We start from the raw sequence: 20,210 nt of genomic DNA, 5'->3' as shown, positions 1-20,210 counted from the left end.
CAGAATCCTGTATGAAAACTACAAAACTTTGACTCATGGGAAGGGACAAAAGCGCGAAAGAACAAGATCGCAATTGATTGGATGACTGACTGACTGGTGGCGCTGCAATTGGTTGCTCGTTAAAATATTAATATATTAAAAAAATGATAATAGATAAATCTCTTCATGATACTGGTAAATCTCATAAACCCTACACATTTTTATTTAATTTACTTTAAAATAATTTTCTTTGGCTCCGGTGTTTTTTTATAGCTTATTAATTGCGGTTACTCTTTTATAAACATTTCAAGCATGCAGCTACTTTTCAGATATTCAGTTATATATAATAATATATTCAGTTATTATTAAGTCATTTTCAATTTACATATTTGTCATCAAAATATTCTAACAGAGAATCTTGTAAATTGAGTTTGTTTTTCTCTCAATTTCATCAAATTCTCATAGTACAACAATAACCTGGCTTCTAACGGCCAAGTTCTTATTTTTACTTATTTTTTGATATTTGGTCTATGGCTTTACTAAACAAATCAGTCAGTCTCTAACAGTGTGAGGGAATGTTCTGAGAGTCTGCACCATCAGTAACCTCCTGAGCAGAGCTGTGCTTCTCCCTGTACTGTTTAGGGAAGGAAGGACCACTTCCCTTGCCTTAAGCAAGGTAAAAACAATTAGTAGCGCCTTGGTCTTCCTGTATCATTGATCATGTAAATCCCCCTGTATAACTGCATACACTCCATATAAATCTCAAAACACCTCTAGGTGTCACTGCTTATAGTCTAACGAAATTGTCACCTCAGCAGAGCTGCTATGATTTTCTACCCTGTATTTAATGCACCCTCAGTAGTACTTAACAACAATTGGGACAAGCGGTTCAGAAAATGTGTGTGTGTGTGTGTGTCACAGGGAAAGGAACATTTATTTGGAGTCTGCAAATGGCCTGAGTGCTGCAGCGTCCTGAAAGCGCCACTGGGGGGCAACAAAGCTGAAGTGCTGTACACACTGTGCGTCACAAACCATTGGGTAACAAATTGAACATACAAACACACACACACACACACACACACACACTTTCTGAACCGCTCATCTCATTCGGGGTCGCGGGGAGCCAGAGCCTAGCCTGGCAACACAGGGCGGAGGGCTGGAGGGGGAAGGGACACACCCAGGATGGGACGCCAGTCCGTTGCAAGGCACCCCAAGCGGGACTTGAACCCCAGACCCACCGAGAGCAGGACCCGGTCCAACCCACTGCGCCCCCCCCCCATACAAACATTTTCCTTTTATTTCTTAATCCCTAACTGCATTTCGCCATCACATTTTTAAAATCCAATCCAATTTCTACTGGATGCCTGGATGGATGTCTATATCTTATGTTTACATGGTCAGCCAATGACTGGCAGAAAAAGTTATTTTCACAACCATTTGTCCTGATCAGGGCCATGGTGATCTGGAGCCTATCACAAAAGTATTGGTTGCAAGGCTTGGGGTACACCCTGGATGAGATGCCAGACCATCGCAGAGTAGCCACACCGGATGGAAACCCATGCAGATACCAGGGGGACATGCAAACTCTAACCTGTTGTTGAAATATTATACTAATTGAAAAATCACTGTTCATAATTTCATTGAAATGTTTTGAAGTCCTATGTTATTTTTATTCTTGACTTAGAAGTGCTTTGTAGTTGCGGTCTACACGTGTATTTCTCTTTATATATATGCATGATATTGATGAATTTTTTTCTGATAAAATTTGATTGAATGACAATTCATGGGTTCATGCTTTTTGGACAACAGACCTGGATAATAAGTTGATCCCTTCTGAGAATCACTTTTGATTCCCTCTCATTGTTTTATATTTGCAATTGCAGTTACAATTTTATTGTTTTGTTGCCTTTGTCAGTCACTGTGTCCCAGTGTTGCTGTTGTTGCAATAAAAAATGGAGATTAATATTTCTATCTAATTTTTAAAGTACAATTGCTCAGGCAATGGCATTGTCTGCAGTGTTACATGGATGTGAAAGACTTTACAAGACTGGAAAAACGTGGCCTCCTTTGCACTGCGGTGCCGTAAAAGGACACCACAGACAGGCAAGAAAACGGATGGATCTTGGATTAAAACAGGCTGAAAGTCTCATTAGGTTATTATACTTTGGTGGAAAAGACATTTAAAATTGTTTAATTTTAATGTATATGAACCTTAATTAAAAGTATAAATGGCTTTTTTTTTTTTTTTTTAAGTTATGAACACGTTTATAGAGTTACAACTGTGTTCACAAGTTGAAGAGCCAGTATATAATGTACTGTTTGTTCAGTACATCAGTTTAATTTGGAAAGAGTATTAATTAAAAGAAACAGAATATTAAGGCAGAAACAGAGCAGCTTAAAGGCCATCACTCTAAATAAAACCTAAGGTTGAATAGACCAGAATAAAATTTTAATTGTAACCTGATTGAAAAGTGGTGATTTATTTAAAAATGTTATATCACATATTTGCATCCAGATCTCTCCTTCTGTTGATGCAACGCACTTTTTGTATTGCCCTCTGGGATGCATGTCAATCTGGAGAAAAGTATCTTCTAAATGAATAAATGTAAGAGCCAATGTGTTCACACAAAAGTATGAAATGGCAGATTTTCCTTATTCCTTGTCTTACACTGACTGATAACTTTTCACAACTATTTGAATCATCATACATGTGGTGAATTCAGCTCATTAGCACAAAATAGTCATGACATTTCAGAACTTCTTTACAGTCTTACAGTAATTTTGATAACTTTATTACAAAACTGCTGGAAAACAATGCCGGTAAAACCCAATGAGTCGTGTTAGATGTCCTGAGATGCCAATGCAACACATATAAAATCTATTAAAAAGTCTTAACATCAGTTAAGTTTAAAATCCTTATGAACCGTTTCCATCAAAATTGATTGATTAATGTATTTCATCTGAAAATCTGTGGTCTAACTCCGTAATCGGGGGCGGGTGAGAAGGGGAAGAAGAAAACATTTCAGGCCAAAGTTTAGAAAAAGAGAATTTATTTGTCCTTTGAAAAAGTGTTCAGGAACCCATAACCAGATTACCTAGCAATGAATAAAGCAGTTTTCAAAAGTAACATTTTCCAGGAGATCATGCCATAAATAGCACAGAATGACATTCCTTGCGCCACACTGAACATGAACTTTGATCAAACAATGTAGTATTTAAAAAAAACAATTAAAATAATCATACAGTGTAAACACCGAGTCCAGTTCTGGGTAGAACTTTCCCTCTAATCTCTATTTTTAAATTCAATTTCCATCCCAACGGTTTGTTCTAGTGCCAGTCCGAGGTGGCGTTACTCTCAAAGGACACGTGCGCCTAAAAGCAGAGGAGCGGCACAGGGACAGCAATAATCCACACTGACTCTATTACAACGTACAAGCTGAGAACAACATCTCCCACTGTTGTTTGAAGCACCAGTCCAATATTCTCAGCATTTGGCTTTTAAGAAGAGAAAAAGATTCAAGACAAATTATGGATAAATAAGGCAAAAGAAACCCACAAGCGATTTCTTCACTGTGATGCAGCTGGTACGGACAGAACACCTGTGCTACTTTTCACCCGTTATTTAACAAACATGACGAAGGCTTCAAAATGTTTTCAGGTGGACTCATGAGAACGAAGGGAAATCGTGCTGATGGCATCAAGAAAAGGCGATCGCTCAGCGAAAGCAATCACCTACAATTTTTTTTTTTTTTTTTTTTTTAACAACTTTACACTTAATTTTAAAACTGCATATTCTCACTGTTGACAAACTGGAGACAACAATGTAGGACATGGTGTGAGGAACATCTTCCACAGCAATAAAAACTGCTCTGGGTTCAGTGTTACCGTCCTCATCCAGAGTCCCTACATTATGCGTCACCATGGTCTGAACACACACACACACACACACACACACACACAGGAGCTAAACCACACTCGCAATGCCTAAATAAGGCCACTCCATTCATACCTTCAGCTGTGATGAGTAAGAGTTTACAAAGCTGCTGACATCCAACAGCAGGTACGGTACGGAGGAGAAATACACCCTGCAAGTGTGCTCTTCAGCAACGATACTCTATAAATTCATTTTCACGTTTTTCTTTCACAGTTTTTACAGAACAGAAGAGGATGCAGAATGTAAAGGCAAAAGAGCTAGTCAGAACCTGCAGGTGAGCTCATCCACAGCACTTGGGGGCTCGTGGCCCGAGGAGTGGGTGCCCCCGTCACGCCGTACTTCTCGGGACATAGTTCAGTGCCCACCACCCGGGATCACAGTCACCACCGGCCTCTGGACACATTCACACTGCACGCGTTACACCGTTCTTTCCATCGTCGCACATTTACACAGCATACAGTACAACTGGCATAAATACATGTTCTTTATACATCTTCCGTTCAGTTTCATTTAATTTGGATTAAAAAAAACAATTTAAATCACTGTTAGAAATAATCCATATCCTGGAGGCCATGACTGGCTACTAGTAATACAACAGCATTCATTTCCTTAGGGGTGTTAACTGCGTTGGACACCCCTGCCCATCTCCAGGATCACAGCCCCCAGAACCCTCCCTGAGATGAAACGACAGACCTGACCACTTGTCTCTGGTACGAGAGCTACCACCAGAGTCATCCTGACTACACTCGTCTCACTGGTGCTGCCCTATGAAAGTCATAGTTATGACACCATATCTTTACGTATCTGGGGCTCACCACACTTCTCGAAATTTCCTATCGCTGCTTAAGAAGGAAACAAATTCTATCAACATATCTAAATGTGTTGTGTCTTAAAAAAAAAACCATAATGCAAAGAAATTTGTAGTACATCGAGTGTTTTTCTTTTTTGAAAAAAATGGAGGGAAAAAAGGGAGGGAAAAACCTAAATGGACCTAAATGAGCCTTCGAATAAAAACTCCTGATTCACCCAGTTTCCAGGCAGCACAAGCCCACAGCTCCAGGTTGATAACCCCAGAACATCGATGGCCTTTTCATTCACGTGCTTGCGGTTATCGTGTGTTTAATCCCCTGCCAACAAACATGTCAAACTGAAGGAGGTCCCCTCTGTATGGAGAGAGCGTATTACTACGGTGTACCCAGGGGGATGAGGTGCATTACGCAGAACCAGTCCACGGACCCAAACACGCGGTTCTGCCTCATGCTCCCCCCGCACAAAAAATTGTCCCAGTTCTCAAAGGTAATAAATATTTTCAGACACATGCTCAAGATGCTTTACCTGCCCCGCCCATTAAAAAAATACACTTATAATACAAATATATTGCACTTCTCAAATCGATAAAACAGTGAACGATCTGAAAAATTTAACTGTGATGATGTGCCTGACAATGAATGCTACACAAATAAATAGAGAGTAAAAGGCTAGGACACCTAACATGACACACAGGAGCATGGCTGGTGCAGAAATGGTCCAATCTTCCCAGCCAATGGCTGAACAGTATCTCAGAGCATCTTGACATTTTGCATTTTTCTCCTAAGAGGAAGAAACCTCATGACGTGTGATGAACGCAGAGAAAGAAGAAACAAAAATGGGTCCGAAGACGTTGCCTGGGGAGCAAACTGGGGTGGAAAAAGAAGAACTTCTCAGACAGCGATCTGCCGTTTGTCGGCTCCTCCTGAGGATGCCTCGGCCGCACGCCCCCGGAGGCTCCTCCCCCTCATCCCTCAGCTAGGCACCAACAAGCGCTCCAAGGCGCACTGCAGGTGTTCCCAGTTCTTCCAGAACAGAGCCAGCAGCGAGACGGCGACGAACGTGCCGAACACGTGCAGCCGGCTACGAGTGAGCGGCGCGGTGAACTTGGCCACGGTGGAGACGCACACCAGGATGACGGTGACCAGCGCCAGCATGATGTTGATGCACTTCCCCAGCAACACCTTGGCGTCCGTATTCTCCAGCTGCACCGTTTGCTGCTGTTGCTGCTGCAGCTCCAGCTTGGAGATCCGTGTCTGGCAGGACTCCAGCGCCTCCTAGCGGAGGAACAGAGACAGAGCAGTCAGGCAGGCCAAGTCAAGTCAAGTGGCTTTATTGTCATTTCAACCATATACTGCTGGTACAGTATACAGTGAAACAAAACAACGTTCCTCCAGGACCACGGTGATACATAAAACAACAGTTACCTACACACAACACAAAGCTACCTACACATGGGGCAGCCGCAGGGGTGGTGAAAGAGTTTAACGCAAGGAGAAGACCGCAGTAAAGACATTGACCGAGAAAACTTTTAGTTTATTTACGTTATTTGTTTTTTTTTTTTTTTTTAAAAAACACACATTTCATAATCACGATCAGAAGAGCTGGGCAGCCACTGGTTCTTGGACTCCCAGAGGTTTATTTCTCAGTTTCTCCATCTGGGTCCCCCCCCCCCCGTTTTCCCTTCCTCAGTTGCCTGATCTGCAGGGTTAGGGTTCAAATCAGTACATCAGCAAACTGCCTTCTACATTTACCTGCTCCCTCCATCACTTGTACCAGCTGTATGTACTTTACTGATCAGCGCGCTGTGTTTGTAGGAAGAAAGGTTCGAGACATTCGAGGGCTCCATATAACGCACCTGAATATCCCTGGCACGCTCGTAAGCTTGGTAGGCCACCTTCTCCTCCATGCTGGCCAGCTCTTGCTTCAGGTTGGTGGTTTCATGCTGGTGAAGCTCCGTCAGGTCGTTCAGTTGGTCTTCGAGCCTCTCGAACCTGCAACGCAGGCAGAGAGAACGGATTGAAAGCGAACGGCAGGATCGTGCCGTTGCACTGCTGTTCATTGCAATACTTTCCATAAAGCGTCGGCACGGTCCGCAACGTCCCTTTAGGAAACTCAGTCATGCTGATGAAGCACCGCCGTAGCGAACTGTACTGTACCGAGTCTGCGGTATCGCCACGTCCGTTTTCAGCACCAAATGACCTAAGGGCACACCTCTGTTAGCGAGCTTTAAACATCTGCTCGTGTGCGCAATGTGACATTCCGCACCTGTGCGATCCAGAGCCTGGCACAGTCTCACCGGGGAAGAGCCGCTGTCCCTGTCATCGGGAGACATTCACGCTAGCGGCTCATCTGCTCTCGCTCAGTGTCATTTCAGCATTAAAACTCCGTTAACCTTTATGCATCACACCACTAACAAAAGGGACTTGCCAAAAAAACAAGTTCAGATGAGCAGATCTAAGTGCAGCTGAAGTCCCATGAGGCGACAGCGCTCGGGCTGTTCGGTGAACCCCGACAGGGCGGCAGGTGCCGCCGGTGTGTCGAGCCACAGCGTCACCGCCGTCGTTCTAAGCGCAGCTCGATCCCCGGGTGCGATGAAAAGAAAACGCAGTACGTGACTCACTCGTCGGGGAAGTCACAGTCTGATGAATGGGCTTACAAGTACCTCCGTCACTCATAATGGGTTCTGGAACCATCAGGAAGAACCCTCATCTTTTAAAGTACTCAGAAAACATATGAGAGAGATAAAACAGGGACATTATTGCAAATGGTAGTAATTAGAGCATCTATGCTCATGCCATGCTCATACATAGTGGTTAGAGCTACTACCTTTGGACCCAAAGGTTGCAGGTTCGAATCCCACCTTGAGCTGGAGTACCCTTAAGCAAGGTACTCACCCTAAATTTCTCCAGTAAAACTACCCAGCTGTATAAATGGGTAAATAACTGTAAGTAGCATAATATTGTAAGTATCTTTGGAGAAAAGCATCAACCGAATGAATAAATGTAAAAAATGGTTAGATGTGAGCACAAGTTCGTCACCTATTTCTCTGGACTATAATACGGCGAAACGGATTCAGTGACATTCCTGCCACTTTGCTGCGGGAAAAGAAACTGATTTTTTGGACGGAAACCAAGGGAACCTGTGGAGGGCTGCTAGATTCCCCACCTGTACTTCTCTTCCTGTAGCACCTGTGTGATGACACCAAACTCCCTCTTGAACTGTGACTTGATGCTCTCGATGTCTTCAGCCAGCTGGTTCTGGGACTCCCGGATCTCCCTCAGCTCCTCCAAGATCTGGGTCGACCTTCCCTGGGCCTCCGGGGATCCCGTGACAACGGGGCCAGGGGCCGGGTTCCCGTTGCTGTCGGCCGATGCCGAGGACCCGGAGGAGCACTCGTCGTCGCTGGGGTACTTGGGCTTGGTAACAATGGTGGCGCTGCCGCTCAGGGCACGCCCCCCACCTTCTGGGTGGAAGGCGGAGCTCGTCTCCATGGAACTCTTGATTTGCGCTATGTTGTCGGCGCTGCCAAACTTGTTGCGGATCAGGTTGGCAAACTCCCGCGGCTTGTTGAAGAAGAACGGCGGCGAGAGCGAGACGCCGGGCCCGATGGTCTTCACCTTGTCCAGGCTGGGGTGCCTCCCACTGCCACTCACATCTTTCAAGCTGTCTTTCAAGCTCTCTTTCAGGTTGTCCTTGGAGGACTCCTTGACTTCTTTGGGGCCAGTGTGCTTGGAGGCCCCGTTGGCTTCGCTATCCTTCATCCGCTTGTGGTACTGCTCCAGCTTCTTCTGCAGCTGCGCAATGTTCTGCGCAGATTTCTGGTTCTTCTTCTCAAACACCTGCTTAATGCGCGACACCTGCTGCTTGTCAGCATTGTTGACCAATTTCAGGTACTCGGCGACATTTTCGTCGCGGGCCGTCTGCTCGATCTTGATCTGCTCGGTCACCTTCAGGATCTTCTGCTGCAGGCTGTCGATGCCCAGGCGACCTTTGTGGAAGTCTAACCCGAACCCCGGCCCGTCGGTGGAGTCCAGGTCCAGGTTGGTCTCCGAACCACCTCGCCGCATCGGCACGGGGATGCTGAGGACATTTCCATCGATGCTCCGGTCCGCCTGCCAGGAACAGAACAGAGCCGCAGAACGACGTTATACCCCTGCCGCCACATCACCAGCAGGAAACACCACAATTAATGATCCTATAAGCAGGGTCCCAGCTAAAATGGAAAGCCCATTTCCATTTAAGTTGCAGCCTGTGGTCCTAAATTCATGGTGTTTAATCTCAGGTCAGAAACTTGCCAGTGTGGTTAGAATTTAGTTGTGTAGTTCATTCAATTTTACACCTTTCCAACCTCAAAATTCCAAGTCCTATTTAGCATCAGTTTGCAAATGTGTTTAAAGTGCATTTCGGCATGAGTTAGACCACTTGCACCGAAACCGTTTCCTCTTTAGTAGCATCTATTTCGCACATGGTCAGAATGGATACTTGACACTATAAATGTTGAACTGAAGAATTCTAATAAAAAGCTCAACTAAAAAAAAAAAATTTAAGAAGGTAACAATAGGCAGGAAAATGACGTATGCGGAACGAGCGCACACGAGTGTGCATGAGTGTACGCTGCACATTCGCTACTGCATCACTTCCTCGGCCGAGCCCCAAGCATAATGCAGCTCGCCCACCAGACACGGTACTCCGTGTGAACTGCTCTCCGTCTGTATCAGGCCAGTTAATTCACAGCACACCTTCAAATACGATGGCCTACTAAATGGAGGTTAATTTAACAAAAAAAGAAAAAAATGAGTCCGGTAACGAAAAATAATTATAGCGTGCAGTTCACAGACGGCTGCTACATCGAGTTTCAACCCAAAGCCCTTTGTGATTTTTTTTTTTCCCCTCCATTTTGTCTGCTAACGCTTTATGTAACCAAGGTCAAAAACACACATCCAACGTGCGCTGCTGCAGAAGCTCATCCGCAATCTGAGCCACTTGAAAATCCTTTTTACCTTTCAAACGCACGACATTAAAAGAAGCTCAACGCCGCTTTCAGCAGGGCCGGTCCAGACCCACCGGGAACGGGGGAGGGTGGCGATTTTCCCCGAGCGAGAGCAGGGGAATCCTTTCCGAGGCTCGATCCAGGTGTGCGGACACCAAGCTTGGCCCGGCGACACCGTGAAGGTCAGATTTTTGGAAGCGAAAGCAGCGAAGGACCGACGAGAGCTACCTCTTTTAGTCTGGCTTTCAAGTTTGACGAAGCATAAATGAAGCATGACAACCCACACTATGAAAGGGCTGGTTTGAGGATGACAGCTGCGTGCGTGCGTGTACGTACACACGCACACACACATTTGGCTCTGCATGTTGGAGACTTTCATGAAAGCAGGAAGCGCGAGCACCGAACCGTGATGTTCTGGTTCACGCCCACAGAGCTCGGTGCACCGCTGTCGTTCCTGGAAGCACATAGCTGGCGCGCTCTGGCATTGAAATGAGGAGTGTGTCCAGGTGAGAGGAAGCCCCACCCACACACACACACACACACACACACACACACACACACACACACACACACACAAAACCACTGCCAGACCATGCCGCACGGTAGCCAGCAAGCCAGAACGTGGATTAAACATCAGGCTTCAGTTAACTGGGTCAAGCAGGCACTACTGCCTGCCACCCCACCCCACCCCACCCCCTACAGCCACGTGCTTCGTTCATGAACACCTGTAGCCAGCTTGTACTCATGTATATTAGATGCCATCTGCCAGAGCATGCGGAGCTGGAACAAGAGTACCCATTTCAGCCCTTATATAAAAGCAGAGCTATGAAACACAAACTGTACATTATCCCTCATTTGTAACAGACGCAATCAAACATTTACTCGTACATCCAGCAGGCCGAGCGTGGGCATCAACATAAACAGGAGGCAGATTCTGAAATAAAGCGATGCACGTATTAATGAGCGCGCCCCCTCGGCAAACGCGTTCAGGTGCACGGAAGCGAACGCGATTTAGAGAAGGAACGTTATTCCGGCAGGAAACGGCTTATCTTGGTGAACCCAAGAAACCCAGAGAGAGCGCAGAGCGTGACTGCAGCGCTTCCCGAAACCGCCGACCTTTACGAGGGTTCCTCGGACCGAAGAGAACGCCTTATTCTGCCCTGACCCCGCTCGAGATTATTTACGGCGACAAATGAGAGCGAAAATAGCCGCAATGTGGGGGAAAAAGTTCGCTTTAAAGGTCCCACTCAGCAGCTAATAGTGTTCTACCTCCGAATGAGAAGCAACAGGATCTCAAATACACACATGCACGCAACAGCACGCACCACCTCTATCCGCTGGAGTCGGGTTCGCTCGTCGTGTCCATCTGCGGAGGAAAAGGTCAGACGCGCGCTCCTCTGTCGGCCTCTAGAGGGAGCGGTAGCCGTTCGGCCCACGCGCCAGAGCTGAAGACGGACCGAAAGTCCAGTCCGTTTGCTCTCCGGGACAGGATGGTCCACGCCGCGGGTTAATCCGTCTGTCCGCTTGCCTCAGGAAGAGAGAGGCAAATGACCCAAATCAAATGTTCCCTTTGTATCCCCATCGCAGTCTACTTTGTTGACTAATTGGACAACTGGTACCCCAAAAGACCTTGTCCTTCACAATTGTGGCATTTTTTTCACCCCCACCCTCGGGGGCTTAACCGTTTCCTGACCGCATGGATGCTTCGGCACGTCTACAGCACCGGCCATCGCGAGCGGCGCCCCTCGCCGCGGTGCGGGAATGCCCTCCGTTAGCGCAGTTTACAAGCAACGCACGTGTGGAAAGGAACACGAGTCGGGCAGCAGCTGATGAAACGCGCTGGCAATCTGCCTCGTCCCACTCCCACCCATTTCTGCTCGGAGCTTTTAAAGCAAATAACTGCTACATGAAACACACGCACAAGCATGCGGGCACACGTGCGCGCGCTCACACACACACACACACACACACACACACACACAGAAGCACACATCCATGAGTGCAAATATGAGGCTGCAGATTAAACAGTCAAATAGTTTAAATACCCAAAATCAAAGTGAAGCAGCTGCATAATTAAATCCAAATGTAAAAATGTGGTGACGTATCACACCCAAGTTCCCACCCCATCCAGAACGATACCGAGGACTTTTAAGCCAAGCGTCCTATTCCAGAGCTTGAAATCATACATGGAGAAAGGACAGCAAATACCAGACCCCCACTGTAGCCCACAAATTTTTTTCCAGGTTGCAAAGTTCAACGGTGTGGCAGATGAGGGGTTTGCAGGTTTCCATTCCATACCAAGCATTCTCTTTCCCCGCTCTGTGCCAGAGCCTCGATGCCGGCCGTTCTCCGCAGCGGTACGGCCCTCCCGTCCTGACGGCAACGGTCCTCCCCATCACCAAGCTCTGCGTCCTATGCGTCGCCGTTCCATGGGCCAGGATCTTAAACCTCTCCCTTTCTCATCTAACCAGTCTCGCTTTTGAGGCCTTTTCGCTAGGTTCTGAAACATTAACATGCATCCCGTCTCCCGCGAGCATTTCCACAGGAGAAGCTTCAAACGTCGCTCACATCAAACGATGACGGCAGAATTCGGTTCGGTTCCAAGAGCGCGTTGCTCTTGGACGCAATTCGGCTGAGAAGTACTACGTCACCGATGTCATCGATTTCAATCTCCATTTACAAGCTGCTGCCCAGCAGCGGTGTCAATCGACAGGTAATCTTTTGTGTTGGGGTTATGCGCTTTTGTATCGTTTTCTGAAATGTACAGGTGGTCCCCGATTTACGATGGTTCGACTTACGATTTTTCCAACTTTACGATATTGAGCTGGCGATAGACATTCAGTAGAAACCGTACTTCGAATTTTGAATTTTGATATTTTCCCGGGCAAGCGATATGAGGGGCGATACTCTCTCGCGATGCTGGGTAGTGGCAGCAATCCGCATCTCCCAGTCCGTCACACGGTTGTGTTTTGTGCATCCATAATGTCACAGAAATGCTCATCTGTGTCTCCTGCCACTAGTGAGGGAGAAGAATAGGAGGGCAATTACTCTTGAGGAGAAACTCAAGATAATTGCCCAGCATGAAGAAAGCAAGCCCCGTAATGGCCATCGCACGTATGCCAGGCTATGACGTTCGGTAGGTTAGGCGTATTAAATGCATTTCAACTTTCAATATTTTCGACTTATGATGGTTTTCGTGGAACGTAACCCCATCGTAAATCGGGGGCCACCTCTATGTCGCTTTGAACAAAAGCATTTGCTAAATCAGTACAGGATTCATACCTCTCACACACGCATGCACGCACAGAAGTCCAGGTAAAGTCAACATGAGCAGAACTATCACATCTGGATAGGTTTGCACTGTAACACGGGACAGATGCAGATGCGGTTTGTGAAATTCAACATCTGTCCCAAGTCCCCCGATCGCCATCCAGATGAGGCGGTGCTGTGAAGCCAGCTGTGCTGTGTCCCTCAGGGCCAGGGATGAATGCCCCCAGAGGGAAAGTTGTACACTGAGCCTCCCAGCTCCATCCATGGCCTCTTCATAATCGCTTGACTCACATCCTCTACACCCTGTGACAGCTGGGTTTCTCGCAGCACAACGCAGCTAATCGGATGTGGCCCGGAAACTCTCCCCGAATGCCGTGCTCCCCGGGTTGGTCTCCGAGGCGCAGAACACCGCCGTCTCTTCTACATCACTGCTCGCTGTCCGTGTGGGAGCGGATCGCAGCCACAGACCAGTGGGCCTCCTGCCATCCAGTGGGAGTCCATGGCAGCAGAGGATACTGGGAGATGGGATGCTGTGAAAAGGCCATGGAAAAATCTGCTGCAGCTGTGCACCTACCACAGTTATTATTAGTCTCATATGGGATTTGATGCACAACTGTGAAGAAGGTCCAGAGTACAACGTATTCCACAAAGCGGTAATGACTATAGCAAACAGTTATCATGACAACAGTTACAAACACTTCGGGACAACACATTACATTTACATTTATTCATTTAACCGATGGGGGGGGTGTGGCGGCGCAGCGGGTTTGGCCTGTGCCCGCTCTCTGGTGGGTCTGAGGTTCGAGTCCCGCTTGGGGTGCCTTGCGATGGACTGGCGTTCCGTCCTGGGTGTGTCCCCCCTCCCCTCCAGCCGGGTTAGGCTCCGATTCACCGCGACCTCGTTTGAGACAAGTGGTTTCAGACAGTGTGTGTGCGTGCGCGCATTTAGCTGATGCTTTTCTCAAAAGCCACTTACAATCAAGTAATTTCAACCATATACAGCTGGTACAGGACACAGTGAAACGAAACGACGTTCCTCCAGGACCGTGGTGCTACGTGAAAAAAACAGCACAAAACTACCTACACAGAAACAACAAACACACTAAAAACAGAAGATACAATATAACAATAAATACTATGGATATACACATACTAATTAGCAGCAAAAAATACAGTTGGTCAGTACAATAGAAGATTACATTAAGGTGTGTTAAAAGTACAGTTGTTATATGTAAAGGTACTTACAATTATTTACCCATTTATACGGCCGGGTAATTTTACAGGAGCAATTTAGGGTAAGTACCTTGCTCAAGGGTACTGCAGCTGGAGGTGAGGCTCGAACCTGTGACCGTTGGGTCCAAAGACAGTGAGTCTAACCACTATGCTACCAGCCGTCCCTACATTACCGCAGCGTTTTCAGTCTGACGGATGAACATTCTGTATGTTACATTCATACGTACAAGTATCTCTTTATCCCGGCTGCTGCGACAATTACCCTGGAACCCACTAGCTACTGTGGCGGTTCCCCACCAGCGCGCTTCGCTCCCGACCCGGTCCTGGCCCAGTTTCTTCAGCGGGGGAATGCAGAAACGGCACCTATTGAGGCCAGTCAGATTACCAGTGCATTAGGGTCCAGATGGGCACACAAAGGCCAGTCTGTTTCCCCTCTCCTTACACGACCCCACCCCGCCCCGCTAACGCCACAGTTCCCTCCCGGATTAAAAACACACCGTTTGACATAATCAGATTCTTGGTAAACAGCAAGCAGGACGTTCAGAGACGTCTGTCCACTCCAGCAGACCTGATAACAGTGGCCGTGAGCCTGCGTGTCGGGACAAGCAAAGGTGGCCGCGTTTGATATTTAGACACGTGCGACACAACGCAAGCTGAAGGGACAGAGTGCGTAAAACAAGGTTCAGAGCAAAAAAGCGTCACATATCTTACATGCACCTGACGGGACCACGCAGAAGCAGGACATGAGGAAGGAGGAGGAAGCGTCCTCGCGGCCAGAAAAGTCGGACGATTTGGGCAGGAACGTTTCACGGGCGTTCCCTCACGTTACCGATCAGACTCGGTTCAGTTAATGACACCTGTCATTTCTACATCTCGAAGAGAGCCCACACACACACGTTTTCAGAACCGCTTGTCCCACACGGGGTCATGGGGAATCGGAGCCTACCCGGCAACACAGGGCGTAAGGCCGGAGGGGGAGGGGACGCACCCAGGACGGGACGCCAGTCCGTCGCAAGGCACCCCAAGCGGGACTTGAACCCCAGACCCACCAGAGAGCAGGACCCGGTCCAACCCACTGCGCCACCGCACCCCCCTCAAAGAGAGCCTCCATTCCTTAATCTGTCTGACCGCAAGCCCATTTGCGGGACTTGAACAGTGTGCGTTCATGTAAACGCGATGCGCTGGATCCTGCCTAAAAACACTGTAAAAAACCTGGTAAATCCTGTAAAAACACTGGTTTGGGTTTCTGCAGAACAAAGGTGGGCTGACGGACAGCTTTTCCTCCACTCTCGGACGTACACGCCGGAGGGCAGTTCCGGTCTCAGCAGAAACCCATTCGGGGAGCAGCGTCGTTCTGCACGAGGTTCGCTCACTTTGACCTCGGAGCTCCATCTCTCGCTCTCTCTGGCGTAACTTCAAGCGCGTTTAGCTCCCCGCCCCGTGCTCTCAATGCCGAAACGCTCGCCAAACGTATCACGAGACGCGGACTGCCAAAAGAGAGCGTGACGCGTCCAGAGAGGAGCAGCTGGTTGGATTATGTCCCGTTTCCATCCGAGGTTCACGGCTCGAGGATTAGGGACGCAGATTAACATAATTTTACACCTCCGAAATCCAGGTTTCATACTTTAAAGGAGAGGGAAGGGGGAAAAAGGATCACATTACACAAGGAAGGAAGGTTCCCCCCGAGGCCACGAGAATACACGAAAAATCCGACCGCGAAATGCCGTAACGGCAAAACAGGCCAAGGAACTACAGCGCAGCGCTTATTTTTTCAACTGAACAATGTCTCAATGGGATTAAAAAACAAATTAAAAAAAAAAAAAAAAAAAAGCCGCAACATGCTAGTTCTCATCGTGTCGAGATAAACCGCCGAGTCGCACCGTCTGCGGAGCAAATCAAAATTAAACGGCTATTTGAAATCCCGCTTTCCCATAAAGCAAAACTGAGTCACGCGATGACACCCGCACACTGTAGCGTGACCGCGATCCGGCAGCCAGAACGCGCTCGCTTTTGGACGCCCGGCTACGCAGCTAGGCTGCACGATCTGCGGGGCCTTGTGTACAAACAGCGCTTTTCCGCCGGGCCAGAATTTCCTGCATGATAAATAAAGACCAGAGAGAATACCGCACCGTACCGCACCGCACCGTATTGTACTGCACTGCACCGTACTATATACTCCACGGCCCCGAGCGACGCAAAACAAGTCGGACTTCTTCCTCACGCAAACTCGCCAGTCGGGAGCCCCGAACGCAACTGGTTCGAACCGGATGGTCCCGGGACGTTACTGGATTACGGCGCCTAAAACGAAAGACAGTCAGCTGCGGGGTGGAGAAAAACACTTCCTGATCAGTCCTCAACTCTGGACTCAACTCGGCGTTAACCCGGAGGCTCGGGCAATCCCAGCGCTGCCCGAGCGGCGGGTGCGAGGGATGGGGGACGGGCGCCGGGCACAGGTACGCGGAGCCACGAGGCAACTCGCAGAGGCCGCGACGACGCCGACGGAAAACGAGACTCGCTCCGAGAGCAAAGCCGCGCTCCTACAGTCGCCGATTCCTGCCCGGACTCGTCCGAATGACACACTCGCTGCCCCGCTCCCTCTCGCCACGGGGAGCCCATACGCACCGCATACCATGCCTCCTTACTCAACGTGGAGCTCGCCGCCGCTCTCGGCTGTGTCGCGCGCGACGTAAAACGCAGCCTCTGGGGAAAACATCTTCCAGGGCACGTTGAGCAAGACGGGCGCATGACTAAAGGAAAAGGCAGCCATCCGGACGCCGTCCTCTCGCGTCGCTTTCCACAACGCACGTCTGAGCGGCGCCGAAAGGAAGTCGGATTTAGAATTTAAAATAACCTGTCGGGCTCTCGAGTATACAAGGACCCATTAGCCAGGAACAAAATGTTCGCGAAAGATGGAGGCGACGGGCGCGGACCTCGACGCGCGAATGCGGTTCGCAGCTCTTACGCGATTTCTGCCCTCGCGCACACCGAGATGCCAAAAGCAGCCCTGTAGGAAGTTAAGCAGAGCAACCGGAGCCAGGAGGATCATTCGAGGAAACATTAGGTGGTCGCGCCATTACTCTGCGGGGGAAAGAAAGCGCCAAAAAAAAAAATATATATATTTTGCAGCAGAGGATGACGGCTGACATAGAAAGACGAGCGCCAGGCAAAACGACGTGGAAACGGAAACACTAAGACACCTAGAGCTAAAACTAAAGAGATGCCGGAGAGCGGACATCGCATCTGACGAGGCCAAGCAGGATCCGAAATCGTTTCCGGATAATTAGCGAAACCAATAGGCACCCGAGTGTGTGCGTGTGTGTGCGCAGCGATTCGGAGACGGCTGTCAGCTGGGTTCTTGGTTGACCAACAGAACCCACTTGGCACGACGCACCACAGGCGCCGGCCCCCACCGTCCGCTCATTATCCGCTTTTCCTTACGACTCATATTCACTCATAAGTATTCATTTAACTGACACTTTTCTCCAAAGGGACTCGCAATGTTAAGCTACTTACAAATATTTACATTTATACAGCTGGGTAATTTTACCGGAGCAATTTTAGAGCAAGTACCTTACTCAAGGGTACTAGAGCCGGCGGTGAGACTCGAACCTGTGACCTTTAGGTTCAAAAGCAGCAGCTCTAACCTTTACGCTACCAGCTGCCCCCCCAATGTTATATTCCATATCTTTCTAATGCAGCAACATTAAGAAAGTCATCTTTGGATTCTCTAACAACACCTAGAATGAGCAATGAAAAAAAAAAAAATCAATGAAATCTATAATAAATCTCCCTGGAAAAGGAATTAGCATATGAAGGCTATAGCAAGTGCTGTTGACAAGGAATGATGCCGTGAAAAGATGTGCACAGACAACACCGCACTTTTTTTTTTTTTTTCCCTCCTTCTACCCTGATGGCACCATTATGCCAAGAAATCGGTCACTGTTCACCCGCCGAGAGGACTCGTGTCAACTCGGTTCAAAGTGCCGCAGCGAGTTTCGTGTCGGCAGCTCCTTTCTTCTTCGGCTGTCTGGAAATCAAGCGGCCCAGCTGGCCGCGGACAAACACCCGGCAAGGAGACGCCAGTAATCGGATAAATGCCCCACGCGCGGACAGACTACGGCTAGCGAGCGCAGAGCGCGAAGGCCGGACGCGCGCGCCCCGCGTTTCCGAACTGCCGGACGGCAGGAAGGAGCCAAGTACGCCGCGGGTAACCGCGAGACCGAGACGACGGCTCGCAGCTGCCCGCTGTCGTCCGGCGTCAATTAATTCAAAGAAGAACACATCACGGAATACGGATACAGCACAGAGAGAGTGCGTCTTAGCACGGTGTCGCCCAGCGAGAGCTGCTGTCATTATCTGCCTTCGTAATCCTTTACCTGCCTGCGCTCGGAACAAGAGCTTCATCGCCGCCTCTCCAGCCCTCAACCAAAGTTGCAGATTTTGATTTATTTATTTATTTTTTAAATCAAAACGTCAATGGAGAATTTCAAACCCATTCAGAATTCCAACCCATCGCCACCCTCAATCATGTAAGACCTGGAGCTGTAAGAAATTCACCCGCATCACCTGAAGTCAGAACGGCTTTGGGGAAGAGGCCACTAGATAGAGACGGTGCTCAAGGACCGCGTTGCTATTAACTCGGAGCACTTCATCACGATGGCGGCGGATTGTCACACATTTAACACCTTCTGGCTTCGACCCGCAGGCGGGGGTCTCTCTCCAGGCACCGATAATCTGGAGCCCGTCACCAAGCAACACGTCCTCTCCGCGCTCAGGGAACCTCCCGACGGGGTAGGAAAAGGGAAGAAAGGCCAGCCTAGGGAAAGGGAGAGAGGCAGGCAGAACGGACGAAACAAGACGTGCGGAGCTGCGTCTGTGTCAATGCCAGAGCACAGACTTAGGATGATGGGTATTAGACAGGGAGAGCAAGTGAGGCTCACGCACACTCGCACACAGACGCAGACGCAGACGAGACTAATGCTAATCCATTCCTTGAGGGGCCAAAGTGTGTCATGTGGAAGGCAAGAGAACGATCCGGGCTCACGAAGGAGCATCCCCCACTCCTCCGCTACCAATTATGCAAAGCACCGACCGCACGGATCTTGAAGTTGCGCGGTCAGGACAACCGCGGTGTGCCGACCCCCCAGGGATGAGACGCGGCACGTAGCGGAGGAGGGAGGCCTCGTCCAGCGGCTGGGGAAAGCTCTGAAGAGCGCCGACGGCCGGCAGTCGGAGCGTCAACGCGAGCAGCCACTTTGGACAAGGACGGAAGACGTCGGGTCACGTCACCCTGACGCCCCCGGTCGAGCCTGGAGCCAACAACCACGGCGATCGAGCCCGATTCACGGCAGAGCCCCTTCTCAACTCTCGTTCAAAGGCTGCAATGTCTCCATAGCCACGTTCAGCCAACCTCCCCGGCTTCAAAAGCACAGCACTGCATGTTTTTATAAAAACAACCAGCTTATGTCAGCCTGTATTCCTTTCAAGTTCCAGTTAAATAGCTGGACTGGGGGGGGAAAAAACGCAACCATTATGATGCAAATCAGCAGAGTGCGATACAGAGAGAAATTACATAACAAGTAGTGCGGCGCAGACCTCAGCTCTGAGTCACAAAGACTAATGCGATCAATCGATACAACTCGTTTACACGCCGTTTACAGTGCATTTATACGCATTAGCCCCGAATATTAAATGAGATCACCTTAGAATGAAACATGAACGTAATTTTCATAATTCACATGAATCGCCGCCCGTGAGAGCGACACCGCAACAGAATTGCCAAGATCACACATTATTTGTCCATGCTGTAAAGGCGAATGCATCTTTGCCCTTTGTTCATATGAATAAATGTATAATTTGACAAGTTTAGACGCAGGGGTTTATGATGTCTTGTAGAACTTCACGATTTAATTATACGAGAGCACTTTAAGCCAAGTATCGGTTTCGGCAGCACCGAGGAGAGCATTCGGGTCGAGAGTCCAGTGGTCCAACAGC

General features: G+C 48.7%; 1 protein-coding gene across 2 annotated transcripts in view; it reads right to left on the bottom strand.

Moving 5' to 3' along the window:
• Positions 1–3,444: 3,444 nt before the first annotated feature.
• The window catches only part of tmcc3 (transmembrane and coiled-coil domain family 3), a 44,172-nt gene continuing 27,406 nt past the window's right edge, over positions 3,445–20,210 (bottom strand). For both annotated transcript variants that reach the window (XM_018730192.2, XM_018730193.2), the window contains exons 2-4: positions 7,889–8,835; positions 6,579–6,714; positions 3,445–5,997 (exon numbers count right to left, since the gene is read on the bottom strand). In XM_018730192.2, coding sequence (XP_018585708.1) covers positions 5,695–5,997; positions 6,579–6,714; positions 7,889–8,835 — 1,386 coding nt within the window. In that variant the 3' untranslated portion in view covers positions 3,445–5,694. The remainder of the gene's footprint in view (positions 5,998–6,578; positions 6,715–7,888; positions 8,836–20,210) is intronic.

This window comes from Scleropages formosus, chromosome 21 (genome assembly GCF_900964775.1).
Source record: "Scleropages formosus chromosome 21, fSclFor1.1, whole genome shotgun sequence".
NCBI classification, from domain to species: domain Eukaryota; kingdom Metazoa; phylum Chordata; class Actinopteri; order Osteoglossiformes; family Osteoglossidae; genus Scleropages; species Scleropages formosus.
The sequence above is the reverse complement of the archived record's forward strand: the minus strand, read 5'-3'. Positions and strand labels throughout refer to the sequence as shown.